Source organism: Harmonia axyridis, chromosome 6, assembly GCF_914767665.1.
Source record: "Harmonia axyridis chromosome 6, icHarAxyr1.1, whole genome shotgun sequence".
Taxonomy (NCBI): Eukaryota; Metazoa; Arthropoda; class Insecta; order Coleoptera; family Coccinellidae; genus Harmonia; species Harmonia axyridis.
Genome location: NC_059506.1, coordinates 17,986,822 through 18,003,596, shown reverse-complemented (window position 1 = coordinate 18,003,596; position 16,775 = coordinate 17,986,822). Strand labels below are relative to the sequence as shown.

Here is a 16,775-nt window from a genome sequence, read left to right as displayed (position 1 = left end):
ACAAACCAAAAAGTGTAGTACTGAACCAGAGTTTCCCTTCAAATTTTCCAAATTACCAGTGGTTCATCAAAAAAAGTTCTGGCGGAAAGAAGCGGACTCTCTTCCAGAAAAAATATCACCCTCTAAATTTGCATTTGAAATTAGAATATCACATGATGAAAACTTTAAATTGGAATATCTATGCCTATTCAACTTAAATATCTTGTGAAGGGAAGGTGCTATGAGAAGAAAAATTGAACTGCAGATCCATATAGGCTATAAGACTTTATTCCTTAAAATAATTCGAGGAATCTGACATTTTCGTTTGTACCTCCAATATAGGAACACCCTTTATAGTCAATTCAAAACTGAATTATTCAAAAATAAATTGAAAATTGAAAGAAACACATTAATTTGTAAAACACAGGATAGACAATTTTTCGATGCGAATAACTCAGTTCAGTTCTTTGATAACTGCAACTACCAGTGGTTCACATAAACATTATTCTGGAGGAAAAAAGCGGGAACCCTTCCAGAAAAATTCTCCTAGTAGATTTGCATTCGAAATTGGGATATCACACGATGAAAACTTTGAATTGGAAAATATCTATGCCAATTCAAGTTGAATATCTTGTGGAGGGAAAGTGCTATTAGATAAAAACTTGAACTTAAACACCTGTATCTCAAAAACAAAACGTTTGCGGACTCATGTTATGGTACTTTTTTTTCTTAAAATGTTCCGATAAATCTGTCATTTTCATTACCCCCAATTTAGGAACACCCTGTAGATATATTCAATTCAAAAACAAAGAGTCTTCACAAATAAATTGTAATTCGGATGAAACAATAAAATATAAAACACAACCCAGACAATTTTTCGATGCAAATTACTCAGTTCAGTTCTTTGATAACTACAGTATTGAAATTTTGTAACGAGAATCATACAAAAAACCGAAAACAACGGGTAAGTGTTTACAGATGACGAATGCAAAAATCACAGTTGGCAAATAAGGGTCAATGCCGAGAAAGCGGGTAGATAAGGGGAAATAATAAACCTCGGATAAAGACGAGCTCGTAGTGCAATAAATGTACTCATCTTGAAAGCGATAATAAACTCATAAATCGTAAAGGGGACTGATTTTTTACTGAAGTATCGATTTCAAAGGAAATTAAAATGATTATTATTGATTCATTTTATAGAGAACTTTTCGTTCTTCTTCTTTGCGAGATTCCTGAAATTTTATATTTTGAAATTCTTGGGGGGGAGGGGTAGTTGTGGGTAACAATCCCCAATACTCCCAATATTTCTACGCCCTTGGTTACACAATGTAATCCTTGAATTGTTATTCCAATTTTATCGGAATAAATATTAAAAAAAAATAAATATAGTTAAACTTAGTAGTAATAAAAACTTTTTTTAATCATGATCAACTACCAAATTGGAACGGCTGAAACAGTTCAATATTTGAAAACATACATAGATTATAGAATCATTTTTCTTCTGGACATTCTATTGAATCCTATGATATTTTCTTTCAGGTGAAAACAAGGAAGTTGATGCAGGAAATACCTTGTCTTTGGCGCTTTTTGGAAGATCTAAGGTACTGATTGACATAAACAGATATGATTTTGCTCTCGCCGACATACAGATGGCACTTAAAGAAAACCTGCCGGATTATCTGAAAGGCGATGCCTTCTTCAAATTGGCGATTTGCTACAAAGCAGTGAACGAAGAGAAAACGGCAAACGTCGCCGTTAGATTAGCACAGAAATTTCTAAACATAAAATCAGAAATTTTAATGAGCAGATTTCACAATGAAAGTATGGCAGCAGCAAAATTTCAGGAGAATGCTGAAATCAAAAGGAGTGAGTTCTTTCGATAGTTTCTTTATTATTTTTAGACTTCTTCTCGCTCCTTTTCTTCCTTCTTTATGAGCCTTATCAGGTCTTCTTGGGGTGGCGACATGGCAAAACTCTCTCCAACTTCAGGTAGTATAAAAGATAGTCTGCTTTCCTCAAACCGGTTCATTATCCAATATATTTCAGCCTAGAAGCCTTTTTCTTATAATTACCCTATGAATCTTAACCTTTCCTATGATAATGAGCTCGCGGATAATATACTGGTTCTCTCTTGATATGTAACCCACTTACGATATATTTATTTTTTTATTTTGTCAAGCAACTTTCGGCCAATTTCCTTACCTAAAACGAAATAATCAAGCAATCCAAGTCATCCATTCTTATCTTCTGTATTTTTGACTCTATTTAGTAGGTATGTTTTTCTATTACCATCGAAACAGAATCCTTGAAAAAATTCCAGATTTCTAGATTGTACACTATTCATTCTGCATAATTGATCATTTATATATGTCTATATTACGTTGGTCTCTACTCTAAGGAATGAAGTCTTAGGGTTCTTCCATCCTTTTTTGAGTTTGATCTGATATCGGCTAAATCACGAGTTTATGAATCAGTATGATCAGTATTTTTCGAGAGACTCACTAGTTTTGAACAACTTTGTTTCAAGCCATCTGTTGTTGGAAAGGTAGCTTTACAAAAAAAAGCCCACTTTGAATTAATGAAGAAGTCCAAGCAATTAATATCATAGCATCACATATTACTTTCACTTTCCCTTGATGACCTTTAGAGATTCAAATTGCAAATCAAGCCATACTAAGAGAGAAAACTATTTCATCTAGTCGACAAAGCAATCAGTCTCATTCGCTTTTTGAGAATCGTCCAGTTCAATTCGACATACGCATCCCGGATTTCGACAGCCTGCAGCGCAGATATATGCGTGCTCCCCCGGTGATTTTTACAAGATTTTTTATGTGCTGTGAAGCCCTGAATATATCCAGGGAAACGAATTGGAGAACATTCACCACAGGCTCTTACAGAGCGGATTAGTTTGCTATTAAAGCAAGGCAAATAATAAAAGCACCTTTTGAAACAGCAGCGTTGAGCTGGCACGCATTTTTCCGTGTGGCATTGTTTCAATCTCAGGATGAATTTTCTAGAGCCTCCATTGTCGTCGGGAAATTATCTTCGAAAACTCTGATGTTTCCCCCCTAGAGGTTCACTGATTTGACTCCCGAATTCGAATTTCTACTAAAGTTCGAATCAGTCCGTCCGTAAACAAGATATCCACCGAACAAGAAAAACTAGAAACTTTGCCTGAAAATTTCAAGTTTCTAGTTTTTTTTGTTCAGATCTCGAATGCCTCAGTTCGTTGATGGGCAAAATCTGTGCAGTTCCCGTAAATATGAAAGGTCATGTGATTTAAGGAAATGAATGGCTTCGAAAGTTACATTCATGTTTATTTCTATCACTATAATTTATTTATAAAGGAAAGAATGCTTAGAAACTACCGTCAGACCGTTCTGCAAATACAAGACTATACACGAGAGTTGCAGAAATCATGTGAAAACCCAACCCATTTTGTCGAATAAGAAGGTATGGACGCGAAGTCTTTCGCAAAAGCAATTGATAAGTTTGTGTCTGAAAAACTCCATCCAGAAAAGTGCGTTGGCCTTGGATTCAACCGCTGTTCTATGATGTCTGGAAAGGATGGCAGAGTTCAAGCAATCCTCCGTCAAAAATACACCGATGGTCTATTTTTCCATTGTGCGTCACATAACGCACTTAACGGTTTGGCGATGATTCATCCTGAAGCACTTCAACAACAGGGCAGTTGAAAAAAAATCCGAGAAGGTTGTGTTTAGGTTAGGTTAAAGTTTTATTTGGTTGTATAATAAATTTGATATGATTTATTCAAAATTTGAGTTTCATTAAATTATCAGCTGGTTAAACGTGATTTCATGATATCAATAGAGAGAGAGAGAAAGATTTTGTTTTGTTTGCCCCCCCCTTAGCCTAATGACTGGTGACGCCCTTGTCCACTGGTAGATTTCCATGGAACCACTTAGCACTACTGCCTTATGAAAGTGGAGTTTCTTATGATTTTTGCAAGTCTCGTGTATAGTCTGGCGACAATCGAACCAAAAACTCCTTTTACAGAACTCATATTTGACTGGAGCGCTTGTTTGTAAGCATACTTCATATTCGATTTCAGACTGGACTAGACGTGTGTGTATTACTGTGCAGATTAATAGCTGAAATTCTGGTAAATTACCATAAAACCTTACTATAACTTTTCAATTAGTGTTTCGAACTTCGCCAATAACCCTGTTAAATTTTGGATTTTTCGTTTACACAGAAACTGAAGGTCTAATTTATGATATAATTCATTATTATTGTTTACGTTTCTTTCTGTTTCGTTTTCGCGTTGGGTGACCTTGAGTTGCTCCCGCTGCACTGTGGACTCGCTGCTTCCTAAAGGTGCGTACCCCTGGTCCGGCTTGTCACCGTTATCTGTGGGAGTTGTCTCCGTCAGCTGAAATTAGCTGGTATACCGGGTATTCATTTTTCAGATTTCAATATACTGTGTGTTAGCAGTGTGACTTGTCGGAATTCTATTTCGTGCTGGCATAACCTATCCTCCATTCTGTTTGTTATCCGTGGCCCTCTTGTTTGTCTGTTAGTCACCGGCTATCGGCCCAGCCGTTGTGAAGGGTGTCCCAGTTTAATCCTTTTGGCCAGTACGTTTTTGTTAGTGTTTGTTTGTTTTGTTCATAGTATATAACGTACACGTACACGAACAATATCAGCCCTGTGTGCCGGAAGTAAATCATTCGAAGGATGGATAAACCAGAGGTTACCATAAAAGACGTCTACATACTTATAAAAGAGGTAAATGTAAATCTTAGTCAGAGAATCGAGAGAATTGAAGAAGTTACAAACAATTTATCAACGGCTATATACGCAGAGGTTGAAACTGTCAAAACTAAAGTACACTATCTTGAAGGAGAAAATAAAGAACTGAAAAACCTATTGTCTAAGATAGAGAAAAAGACTGTCGCTAACAACCTGATATTTTACGGTATACTCGAAGATCCTGAAGATCTCCCAGAAAATCTAGAGGAGAAAATTAGAGAACTGGTAATAAACAAATTGAAGGTTTCTCTGGAAAAGACAGAAATAAATAATATATTCAGATTGGGAAAACGAAGCAACCATACAAGACCAATCCTACTATCCCTCACAACCTACCTTAAAAAACGGGAAATACTGAAAAACTGCTCGAAACTGAAAGGAAGCAAGATATTTGTGAGTGAGGAGTTGCTTAAGGAAGAATTGAAAGAAAGAAAGATATTACTAGAAGGATTGAAAGAGGCGAGAAATAACTCTCAGAAAGCAAATATAAAAGGAAATAAACTGATTGTAGAAGACAAGATATACTCAGTTGCCGAAGTGAAAAATACCCTCAGAAATCCTAAAGACGATTTTTCCAATATATCAACAAGAGAGACTTCAAGTGAACCACCCACACCCTCCCCGAAGAAATACGAAATAGAGGAAGAAATTATAATACCAACACAACCATCACAGGTCGAAACCAAATTAGCAGAAGGATCCAAGTACAGGAACGAAGAAAGAGTTGGGAGAGAAAAACAGAAAGTACAGTCGTATAAAACCCACCAAGTGTCAACGAATGACACGCCCAAAAAATCAATGGCTATAACTCGGACACTAAGAACACAGAAAAAACAGTAGTTACATTATTCACAGGTACATTTTTTGCATACATGATTTTTCTTTTTTTTTTCTGTTTGTGTTTGTTTATGTCTGAATATGGACCAATACATAAGAGATTTCAGAATAGACTCGATAAAAACGTTTACTCTGAATAAACCCGATGAATGCAAAACAGTTTTGAAACAAAACGAAAAAAATCCAAATTTTAAAATTATTCATAATAATATTCGCAGTTTAAATAAGAATATTGATGACTTTAAAATAATGTTGGAGGAATTGGGCTCTGATTTCGATTGCGTTGTACTAACTGAGACCTGGCAATTACTGGACCCTTGTATATATCGTATACCAGGGTACAAACCAATTTATAACGAGGGGGGATATAATCAAAACGATGGAATAATGATGTATATAAGGGAAGATCACGTATTTGATGGCGAAATTGTTTCGATAGAAAGAGTTAAATTTCTCAAAACAAAGATAAAAATCGGGAAACGAAACGATATACTTGTCACTAGCTGCTACCGATCACCTTCAATGAGCATTAATGAATTCAACCAAATCTTAATCAGATACTTTGAGAATATTGAAAAGGAGAAATATGATTTTTATCTCTTCATAGGCGACATAAATATAAATTTGTTAGAGGAAGATGACAACACAACCGAATATCTCAGTATATTGCATGAACTTGGGTACATATCCAGCGTCAACGATCCCACAAGAATACATTATAACCAAATATCTTGTATAGATCACATTTTTATCAAGAGTAAATGGAATATACTGGATATGACAATACCCATTGTTCTGAAAAGCGACATCACCGATCATTTTACAACTATACTACAAATTGTTATGGACTACAAAATAACAAAAAGGGGGTATGAAATGGGATACAGGGAATTTATGAATGTTGGAAAGCTGAATGATACATTGCAACTGGAAAACTGGCAGTCTGTATACTCAACAGAAGATCCCAATTTGGCTATGGAAAACTTTATTGATGTTCTAACAAGAGCTATTGAACAATGTACTGAAAATAAACAATGCTCTAGGAAAAACACAAAATTTGACGACTGCTCTATTGAAGTCCATCAACCAAAAAAACAATTTGTTTGCGGAACTACACAGAAACCCGTACAACGAACAATTGAGAAATTATTACAAAAGATATAAAAATAAACTCACCAATTTAATAAATATAACCAAACGCGACTACTACAAACGACAAATTCAGATCAACGTGGGCAATAAAAAAAATCTATATAGTGCAGGATATCAGTGGCAAGAAACAATCAGACAAACAAATACAGGGTATAAAAGATGAAAATGGTGAATTACTGAACGAAAATATAGATATTGCGAACGAGTTCAATAATACATTCATTGAAACTGGTAAAAAACTTGCTGAAAAAATCAAAAGAAATCCGAAATTCAAATCAAACACTAAAAATAAATAATAATACACTGCTGATTTCCACAAAATTTTGTGGAAATCAGCAGTGTATTATTATTTATTTAAAATGAATTTCCATCAAGTGAAGACCGAATCAATCAAATACAAACACTAAAAGACTAACAAATTCCATAGTTATCCTTCCTACCGACTCGGCTGAGTTGAAGGATCTTATTAATGACCTGAAAAACAAAAAATCTGTAGGTGAAGACCAAATTCGAGCTGAAACACTAAAACAAATTGCAGGCAACATCGTAATCCCTCTTGCTTATATCTTGAATCGATGTATAGATAAGGCAATATGGCCAACTTGTTTCAAAAACTCAGTTGTCATTCCAATACATAAAAATGGGGATAAATCCGCTGTTTCCAATTATAGGCCCATTTCACTGATAACGAATCTATCAAAAGTATTCGAAAAATTATTAAAAGAAAGCCTTATATCTTTCATAAATAAATACGGCCTGTTTTCTCCCAGACAATTTGGCTTTAGAGAAAAAATTTCCACAGAAGATGCTGTACTACATAGCACAGAGAAAATACACCAAGCTCTTGAAATGGGAAATCCATGTTTATGCTTATTCATCGACCTAAAAAAGGCATTCGATACTGTCAGCCATAAACTGCTCTTGGAGACATTAGAAAAAATTGGAATAAGAGGAAATGGTAATAAGCTCATGGAGAGCTATTTGGATAAAAGGACCCAGAGAGTAAAAATTGGTGATGTCTCAAGTGACTCAAAAATCATAGAGTATGGAATACCCCAAGGAACAGTCCTAGGACCAGTGTTATTCAACTTATATGTAAATGAGCTGTTCTCAGTTGCTAGTAAAGGTGACATCATAGGATATGCTGATGACACTGTTATTTTTTATCAGGCCCCCACGTGGCAAGAAATAAAAAGTACTGCAGAAAAAGACTTCGAATTTGTCAAAGATTGGTTTGATGACAAATTATTAACAGTAAATTTTGAAAAAACCCACGTTTTACCTTTCAGTTGCAATAAATCAGGCGTCCCTCCTTTTCACCAACTAGAAATAAATACTGAGGGAAAAATATTGACATTAAAATCCGTAACTGCAACCAAATACCTCGGAATATACCTTGACACACATCTCAAATGGGACTGCCATATAAAATATGTAACTAGAAAGCTCCAAACCATTTTGTATAAATTTAAATATCTGAACAATTACTTACCTATTGGAGAAATGCGATTGATCTATTTCTCCCTCGTAGAAAGTCATATACGTTACGGTATTACAGCTTGGGGTGGTGCGCTTAAAACACATCTCAACCAATTGGAGGTAATACAAAGACGGTTTCTGAAGTTGATCCTACATAAAAACTCTAGATATAATTCCAATAGCCTCTATAGAGAGTTAAAAGTCATGGATATCAGGCAATTGTTTTACCTTTGTGTGAATATGAGGTACCACTTCCAGAAAAATAAAGCTGAGATTCCTAACCATGAGCACAACACACGGAATCGAAATAAACACATAATCCCGCTTGTTACAAAATCCAAAACGCAAAGAGCATATTCCTATATCTCAATAAAAATGTACAATTCGCTGCCTGAGGAGATAAAAAATTGCAAGACCACACAGAATTTTAAAGGAGAATTAAAGAGATACATATATGAAAATGAAAGAGAATGGTTCTCCCAACTCACTGAAATCTAATGTATATGTTCGTTATATTTCGTTGTATTTTATAATATTTTGATATGTTGTACTATATTGCATTTTATTGCAGTTTATTATTGTGAGTTCATTGTGATACTGTTTTTTTTTTTTTTTTTTTTTTTCTTTTCTTTTTCTTATATCTTTACGTTATGAATGTTTATGCTTTTTACACTTCACATTTTTATGATTCTAACATCTTACATATTAATATTTTTGCATATATACTTTACAACTTTACATTTATATTTATTTTTAATTTTAATACCTCATCACTGTTTTTTTTTTTTTTTCATATTTTTATACTTAAACAGTGAATCTATCTGTCTTTTGTAATGGGAAACAAGTGCTTTGCACTTATCTCTAAACCACTTTATTCATATCCGAAATGTAGCCATTTCTTCTTTGTAACCATATTATTGTTTATTTATTCTGAATAAAGTTATATTATTATTATTATTATACTTTTTTGTTATAAATGAATTATAGTTATAGAAATAAACATGAATATAACTTTCGAAGCCATTTATTTTTTCAATTCATTGAATTCGGGTATATGTTCCCTTTCATAATGCAAAGTTTATCGGTGAGCTGATAAATCAGACTGTATATTTTTTTTATACTCTTCTTGAATTTTCGATGATTCTAGTTATATTATTCTCACGAAATTTTGCTGGAAGATTAAAATGATCATTCTATATTATTATAGGTATACAAAAAAAAATTCAACTCGATCTGATCTGTAATTAAGGAAATATCAAGTGTTTTTTTCCAATATTCTTCTTGAATTTTACATGATTCATTTTATATGGTTGTAATATGTGATCAGCTTGAAATTTTGCATTGAATTCGCAATTGGCATGTCTTATCTCAAGACCAAAATTAAATTCGATCTTCGTCTGTTGTGTTACGATAATATTGGTCAATTTTGTTTATTATTCTTCTTCAATATGCTATGATTTAGATTGTACGAGGCTCAAAATTGTCATTCTGCATCCAATTACAAATTTTAATCAGGATCGAAGTTGAAATTTCGAAATTAATAAAAATTGAAAAAAAATTTGAAAGGTCATATTTAGGGAAACTTTGATCAGATTTTGCCTATCAACAAACTTAACTGAAGCATATGATATATGAACCCAGCCTGAAAATTTCAAGTTTCTAGTTTTTCGTTGGGCATTTATTTTTTTACGGACGGGTCGATTCCAATTTGAGGAGGAATTCGAATTCGTGAGTCGAATCAGTGATCCTCTAGGGGGGCAGCGGTACCCACCTGACCCCCTCCCTTGTGACGCCCATGATATCCATATTCCGTTGGCACAAACGAGGAATAGGATTTATGTCCGTTTGACCAATACGAGTTGCTCTATGCCCAAACCCTGCTATTTTTTTTATATTCTTCCATCTTACATTATGGCACCTGATGAAATAATATATAATAATAATTTATTGATCCCTCAGGACACTTAACAATGTGTATAGGATAAGGCAGGAAAATATCACAATTTTACAATTTAATCATTACTATTCTATTGAGTGATCAACGAATATTTTTCAGTTGATATTAAAATATCTGGAAAACCCAACAAATCATTTCCAAATGCCAGTGATACGCTCATCGTCAAAGAGACACCTGATTTGGGTAGGCATGTTGTATGCAAAGGAAAAATCAAAACAGGTGATAATTTAGTCGTCGAAGCTCCGTACGCCGCATGCTTGATACCAGAAGTATTTGGTACTTGTTGTCAACATTGTTTCAAAAGGTAAGCCAACATTCATTATTTGGAATGAGTATGAAGTGAAATTATGATATAAATAATTTATCCAAAAGTAGAGGTAAACTTATAAACTCAATAACTTAGATTAAAACATTCATGGAATAAACAATTCAACCAAAAAAAAAATTATTCACAAAAGTGAAATAAAAAGTAATGTCGCAAATTAGAATTGAATAAGGTTTGATTATATTAAGATAAAATAACAGAAATATTGAAAATGTATTAGGAAAACACTAGGGTTATGACAAGAGATTGTGAGCCCTCGATCATCCATGCACCAATTGCCACCTTTGACATCATCATTGGCGCATGAATGACTCGAGGGCTCGAAAAATTCTGTCTGTAATTCATTCATTATTTGAACAAAATTAATATTGGGTTGATAGCGATTAACCAGTAAGTCTTTTTGGTTCCAGATAAATTATGAAAACTGTATTGCAAGTAATTTTTTCATTCTAAATCTTACAATGAAAAAATTACTTGCAATACAGTTTTCATAATCGACTAAATTATCCGAAATATATCAATTCCAAATGATGTTTTCTTATCCCTTCTGTTTAAAAATATAGGTAAATAATTCCAAAAACATGTTCATTTCCAGGCTCACAGCTCCTGTTGGATGTCCTACCTGTTCAAATGTAGCCTTCTGCCAGCTTTCATGTAGAGATGAAGCATTGGCAACCTACCATAAATATGAATGTAAAATACTAGAACTGCTATTAGGCTCAGGAGTTAGTCCCCTCTGTTTTTTGGCACTAAGAATGGTAACGCAGAAAGAACTCGACCAAAACTTGGATCTTTACGAGAATAGAAAAAATGAGCATTTGTTTGGTTTATGCACGAACAGAGAAAAGAGAAATGCCAAAGATTTTTTTAGAAGAACAGTGATGGCCTCGTTTCTGTTGAGATGTTTGCAGAAAGTTGGATATTTCGGTACCGAAAACAGTTCAGGTGAGATGATTGCAAAAACTATGAAATTATGTTTTGGAACCGGTCATGGTCGCATCAATAGCTTTTAATTAGGGCGTCTAGGTTCCTAAAAAATAGATCACGCCAGAGATTCAATGTAGAACAGGCAAATTAGTGCTCTAGCCCCTAAAAATTGCTCAAGAGCAGGAAGTCGTTTTAACCCCTTTTGAGGGTCCTGAATGACGGGTATCTAAGTTTGCGAGGATTTCAAATTGTTCTTCCGATTTGACAGCCTAAAAACCACGAAATATTCGCTTTTTTTCAGTAATTCGTTTATAACTCGAAAAGTACGCGTCTTACAGTTTTTTTTTTCAAGGAGCATCAAATTTAGCGTTGATCGAGATAGCAGACATTGTGAAGATATCATCTGATGGTGTACATCATATCATTCTCGAATATTTGTATATACGAAAGCTGTGTGCAAAATAGGCGTCGCGCAAGCTCACAATCGATCTAAACCAACAACGTGTTAATGATTGTAAACAGTGTTTGAAGCAGTTTAAGTGCGATAAACCTGAATTTTTGCGTTTATATGTGATAATGAATGAAATATGGCTCCATCACATCGAGATAGAATAGAAGAAGACGCTATGAGCTGTTATCGTGCTAGAATAGAGGTGACCAGTAGGCGGAGCTAATTCTATTACTAAAATTGGAGAAAGATCAGGTTCGGATTAAGTAAACTTTCACCAAGGAATACAAAAATAAACCGTGTTCGTCATTTTTTAAGCAGTCTAAGCATTGTTCACAAAGAATTTTTGTTTCAAATAATATACAACATATCCTGCCATATAATAATATATTTAGAGTATGGTGAAGATGTATATGCAGATATACAAAAATTGTGAATAATAATAGAGTCTTTATTTTTGGCAATTTTCAGGGGCGAAGTCTAGCCAAGGCTACTCCACTCAACCCCCGACAAAATACAAATAAAGAAAAAACAAAACAAAAAAATCAATAAAAGGAAAAAAACATAAATGAACCCTATCAATATTCAACTGAAATATTTCTAAAAATGAACATAATTTACAAAAACTATAACTGGCTCAAAAACAATGTATTCTTCAATTCTCTTCTCAAAGAGTTCAAAGAAGAACCCCTACATGAAATCAGCATTTCATTATGCAACTTCACCGCATTAAAGGTGAAAGAGCGCTGAAACATGGCTGAACCAAATCGAGGCAGCATGAGCCTCTGCCCATGTCTTAAAGCAACACGGTGAACATCTCGTCTGTAGACCAACCTGGCTTTCAAATAAGGAGGAATACCCGTTCTCAAAATTCGATGTACTAAAATACTCATATGAAGCCGAAAAATATTTTCGACCCTGAGCCACGTTAACCCATTTATTCCATTACTGATCCCCCTATCGTACTTTCTCAAACCTAAAACGTAGCGGCAGCACGAATTCTGCACTTTTTGTAACCTATATCTCTCGACAGAGTCTAGACAAGGATAAAAAACTGGCAATCCATAGCTCAGCTTGGACAGCACGAGTGTTTCGCAGAGATACTTACGTGAATGGAAATCTAAAAACTGTCTCTGGCGATACAAATAACGTAGTGCCAGAAAAGAATTTCTCAACAACATCGAGACATGCTCCTTGAATCTCAGTCGACAATCGAAAAAAATTCCTAAGTTCCTGCAGCAGGAGGAGGATGGAATCTTCTCCACACCTATCTTAACGTCAACCTCAGCATGAAACGTTCTTGGAAAGAAGGGTATATAGAAACATTTTTTCACGTTAATTCTCAGATTGTTCATCCTGCAATATTGCTCAATTCTGGAGAGATCTTCATTTAACCGTTCAACAGCCATAGAAATAGAGGAGGGGAGGAAAGAAAGGTGAACCTGAGTGTCATCACAATAAAAATAAATGTCAACAAACTTAACAACTTTATACATATCAGCTATATATATAAGGAATAACAGAGGGCCAAGAATGGAACCCTGAGGAACACCCGAAGTTATCAGACAGTACTCCGAAAATGCATCACGCAATTTAACGCACTGATATCTACCAAATAGATAAGACTTAAAAAATCTCAAAGAAGATTCATCAAATCCGAAATAACCCAATTTAGCACAGAGCAACTCATGGTCTAGGGTATCGAACGCCTTTGCGAAATCTAACAAGGTAAGAAATGAAGCATGCCCACTATCCAAAGAACGCAGGATGTCATCAGCTACATTTAAAAGAAGAGTGGTAGTGCTATAACCCCTTCTGAAACCTGACTGGTGAGCAGTAAGAATTCCACTCTCGGAAACATAGTCATAAATCTGAATGAAGAGTACTTTCTCGAGAATCTTCGACATGGCTGGTAATATACTTATAGGTCTAAAATCGGACAAATCTTTAGGATCAGGAATCTTGGGTAGAGGATTCACAATAGAGCACTTCCAGACGCTCGGATAATATCCAGACTCAATGCAAACATTAATTATATGCGTAATGTGTGGCAAAACAACATCGACCGACAATTGTAGCATTCTAGCAGATATACCATCAATGCCCAATGCGTTCGAACTAAGATTTGAAATAACAGACCTTACCTCCTCCATAGTTGCAAGTCTGAAAGAAAACTCCATATTCGGATCGAATTTACTCGAACAATAATGACTAGTTGTCTGCGGGCAAACATGAGGAGGGCTGAAAACAGAACGAAAATAATCATTAAACTGCTGAGGATCAACAAAGTTTTCGGGCACCGACATCTCTGAACCAACCTGCAATGATTTAAAAGATTTCCAAAAAAATTTTGAACCTTGAGAGCGGGCTTGGGACATAAAGCTGAATTTTTCCCTTCGCACAGCCGATGTAACAGCATTTCGCAGACGAGCATAATATCTGTAATCAGCTAAGTTTTTCGTAAGCTTATATCTTGATAGGGCCCTGTTCCTCAACTTCATCATGCTTTTCACGGTTGGCGTTATCCAAGGAGCAAACGGCTTAGAAACTCTCGATTCAACATATGGGGCATGTAGGTCAAATATTTCCGTAAGACAACGACAAAAGTTGGAGATCTTCAAATCAATATCACCAATATAGAGAACATCATCAAAACATGCACCAGAAAGGTCCGACAAAAAGTCCTGAAGTACAAAATTACGAAAATCACGATAACGTATTAACTTTGGCGAATTAATCTTTTTTTTTAAATTGATCTTGCAAAATACACCCCTATGGTCAGACATCGAATGATCAATGACCCCAGAATCAATTACCAGTTCAGGCCTACTAGAACAAATCACATCAAGTAGAGTATGGGATGTGGCCGTTATACGTGTTGGTTCATCTATTAGTTGTTTCAGACCATAAGATTCAATGCAATCAGTAAAATTACTCACAATCAGTTGATTCTCGTTTATGTCCCCGGCGACAATAACATGCTCATACCTTGAGGATACCATGGATAAAAAATCATCCAAGTAGTGGATTAAATTTGAAATACAACACGCGGCCTTTCGATAAATAGATCCCAGCAGAAGAGTTTCCTTGCCCAACCTCAGCTCGATCCAAATATGTTCCACCCCATCAGGCAGGTCAAAGTCGACGAACACACTCCTCGATGATAGAGAGTCCCTCACATAGAAACCAACTCCCCCCCCAACACGCGCAACACGATCACAACGGAAAACACGAAAACCTGAAATAAAAATGCTTTCATCCGGAATGTTTTGGTTCAGCCAAGTTTCAGTTAAACAAATTATATCAATACGTTCAGCAGTAATAACATCAAAAAACTCATCTAATTTAGGAAAGAGAGAACAAATATTAAAATGGGCTATCTTCAAACATGCACGTGATCTACTCTGCATAATCTATTCTAGACTTAAGTTTACCTATATGGGACAGAAAATAGTTACATATAGAACTGTTAGCACTGTGACCTATATCATGAGCTGTATTGAACCTTGAATTAAGAAACTTACAATTTACACAGCAAATATCATTCGAATCGCAATTTTTGATTTCATGAGGGCCTGAGCATTTGGGACATAAGTCACATTCGCTTTTACATTCACGCCGGTAATGACCGAATTTCCAACATTTGAAACACCTTATAAAACTGAAATGTTCCTTTACGAAACACTTCGACCAACCCAGATAAAGAAATTTTCTCTTAATAATGTCATTAAACAAAAGTGGGGCCACTTCAAGAACTACATTGAATTTATCTTTGAACTTAATTTTGGTAATGAACTTGATATCCTCAATAGAACAATTTAAATTGTTTATATGAATTACTTTTTCCAAAAAATCGGGCTCACCTACTGCATATGAATCAACACCATAAACCATAATACGAGGCCTCAATTTTTTTGGGACGGTTACATTGTATACACCCTTTGTTTCACTTCCTATAAGGGATTTTAGTTTCTCCAGGGAATTATTGTCACCACAAGATATAAGAATTCCATCCTTAATTCTTTTAGTTCCCAAAACGAGTGCTTGAGCAGACGATGGATTCACTTTCGATTTTATTTCGTTTTCGATCACAATATTGTTTACATTTTTATCGATTGTTTTTACTAACAGCACATGGGAATCCCGGCTTCTTTTAACAGCTGATGCGTACGTTGACTTCTCTGACTCACATTGATCCGCCTGCAATCGAACACTGCGAGGTACTTCACGTTGGAAATCCCTCGAAGTTTTCAAAATCTTATTTGAGAATTCTAGTTCAGAGACATACTTTTCTAACAGAATTTTCTCACGGGTCAAACATTCGACCTCTTTCTGCAGAACAATGCACTGAGTTCTCGAACATGAACCGCTGGTATTTTCCGACGACTCGATACAACGTCGACAGAGGAAATTATTTTTGTCCACATAAACCACCTTGCAAATAGCATCCAAACACTTATTATGTACCACAATTTCACAACCTTCAGTTTTGCACTTAATATCACCTGAACCAGCAAATTTTGAACAAAAACGACATTTCTTGTCATTAGTATCAGATGTTGAACCGCCTGCCATGACGGTCAACACTTCCATACAGATCTGTTCACTACTAGAAATGTTATTTGTCAAAAGTTCACTGAGATCTACAGCCAAAATGGCGACGTGGTACCGCTACAAGTCACGTGATGTCGTCTGCTCTCTATTATATCTCGATGCTCCATCATTTCACTCGGGAGTCCAATCGACAGTCACCTGAGTGGACTGCACACGATGAACCGAATCCAAAGGAAAAACACAACAGTTAGCTGGCAAGGTTATGGCATTAGTATTCTGGGATGCGCAATTCATTGATTACCTCCAAATGGGCCAGACCATCAACAGCGATTATTATAAAGCGT

General features: G+C 35.3%; 1 protein-coding gene across 1 annotated transcript in view; it reads left to right on the top strand.

Annotated features, from left to right (window-relative positions):
• The window catches only part of LOC123683475 (SET and MYND domain-containing protein 4-like), a 424,959-nt gene that overhangs the window by 401,599 nt on the left and 6,585 nt on the right, over positions 1-16,775 (top strand). Inside the window, exons 3-5 of the mRNA XM_045622551.1 lie at positions 1,519-1,845; positions 10,277-10,481; positions 11,098-11,447. Coding sequence (XP_045478507.1) covers positions 1,519-1,845; positions 10,277-10,481; positions 11,098-11,447 — 882 coding nt within the window. The remainder of the gene's footprint in view (positions 1-1,518; positions 1,846-10,276; positions 10,482-11,097; positions 11,448-16,775) is intronic.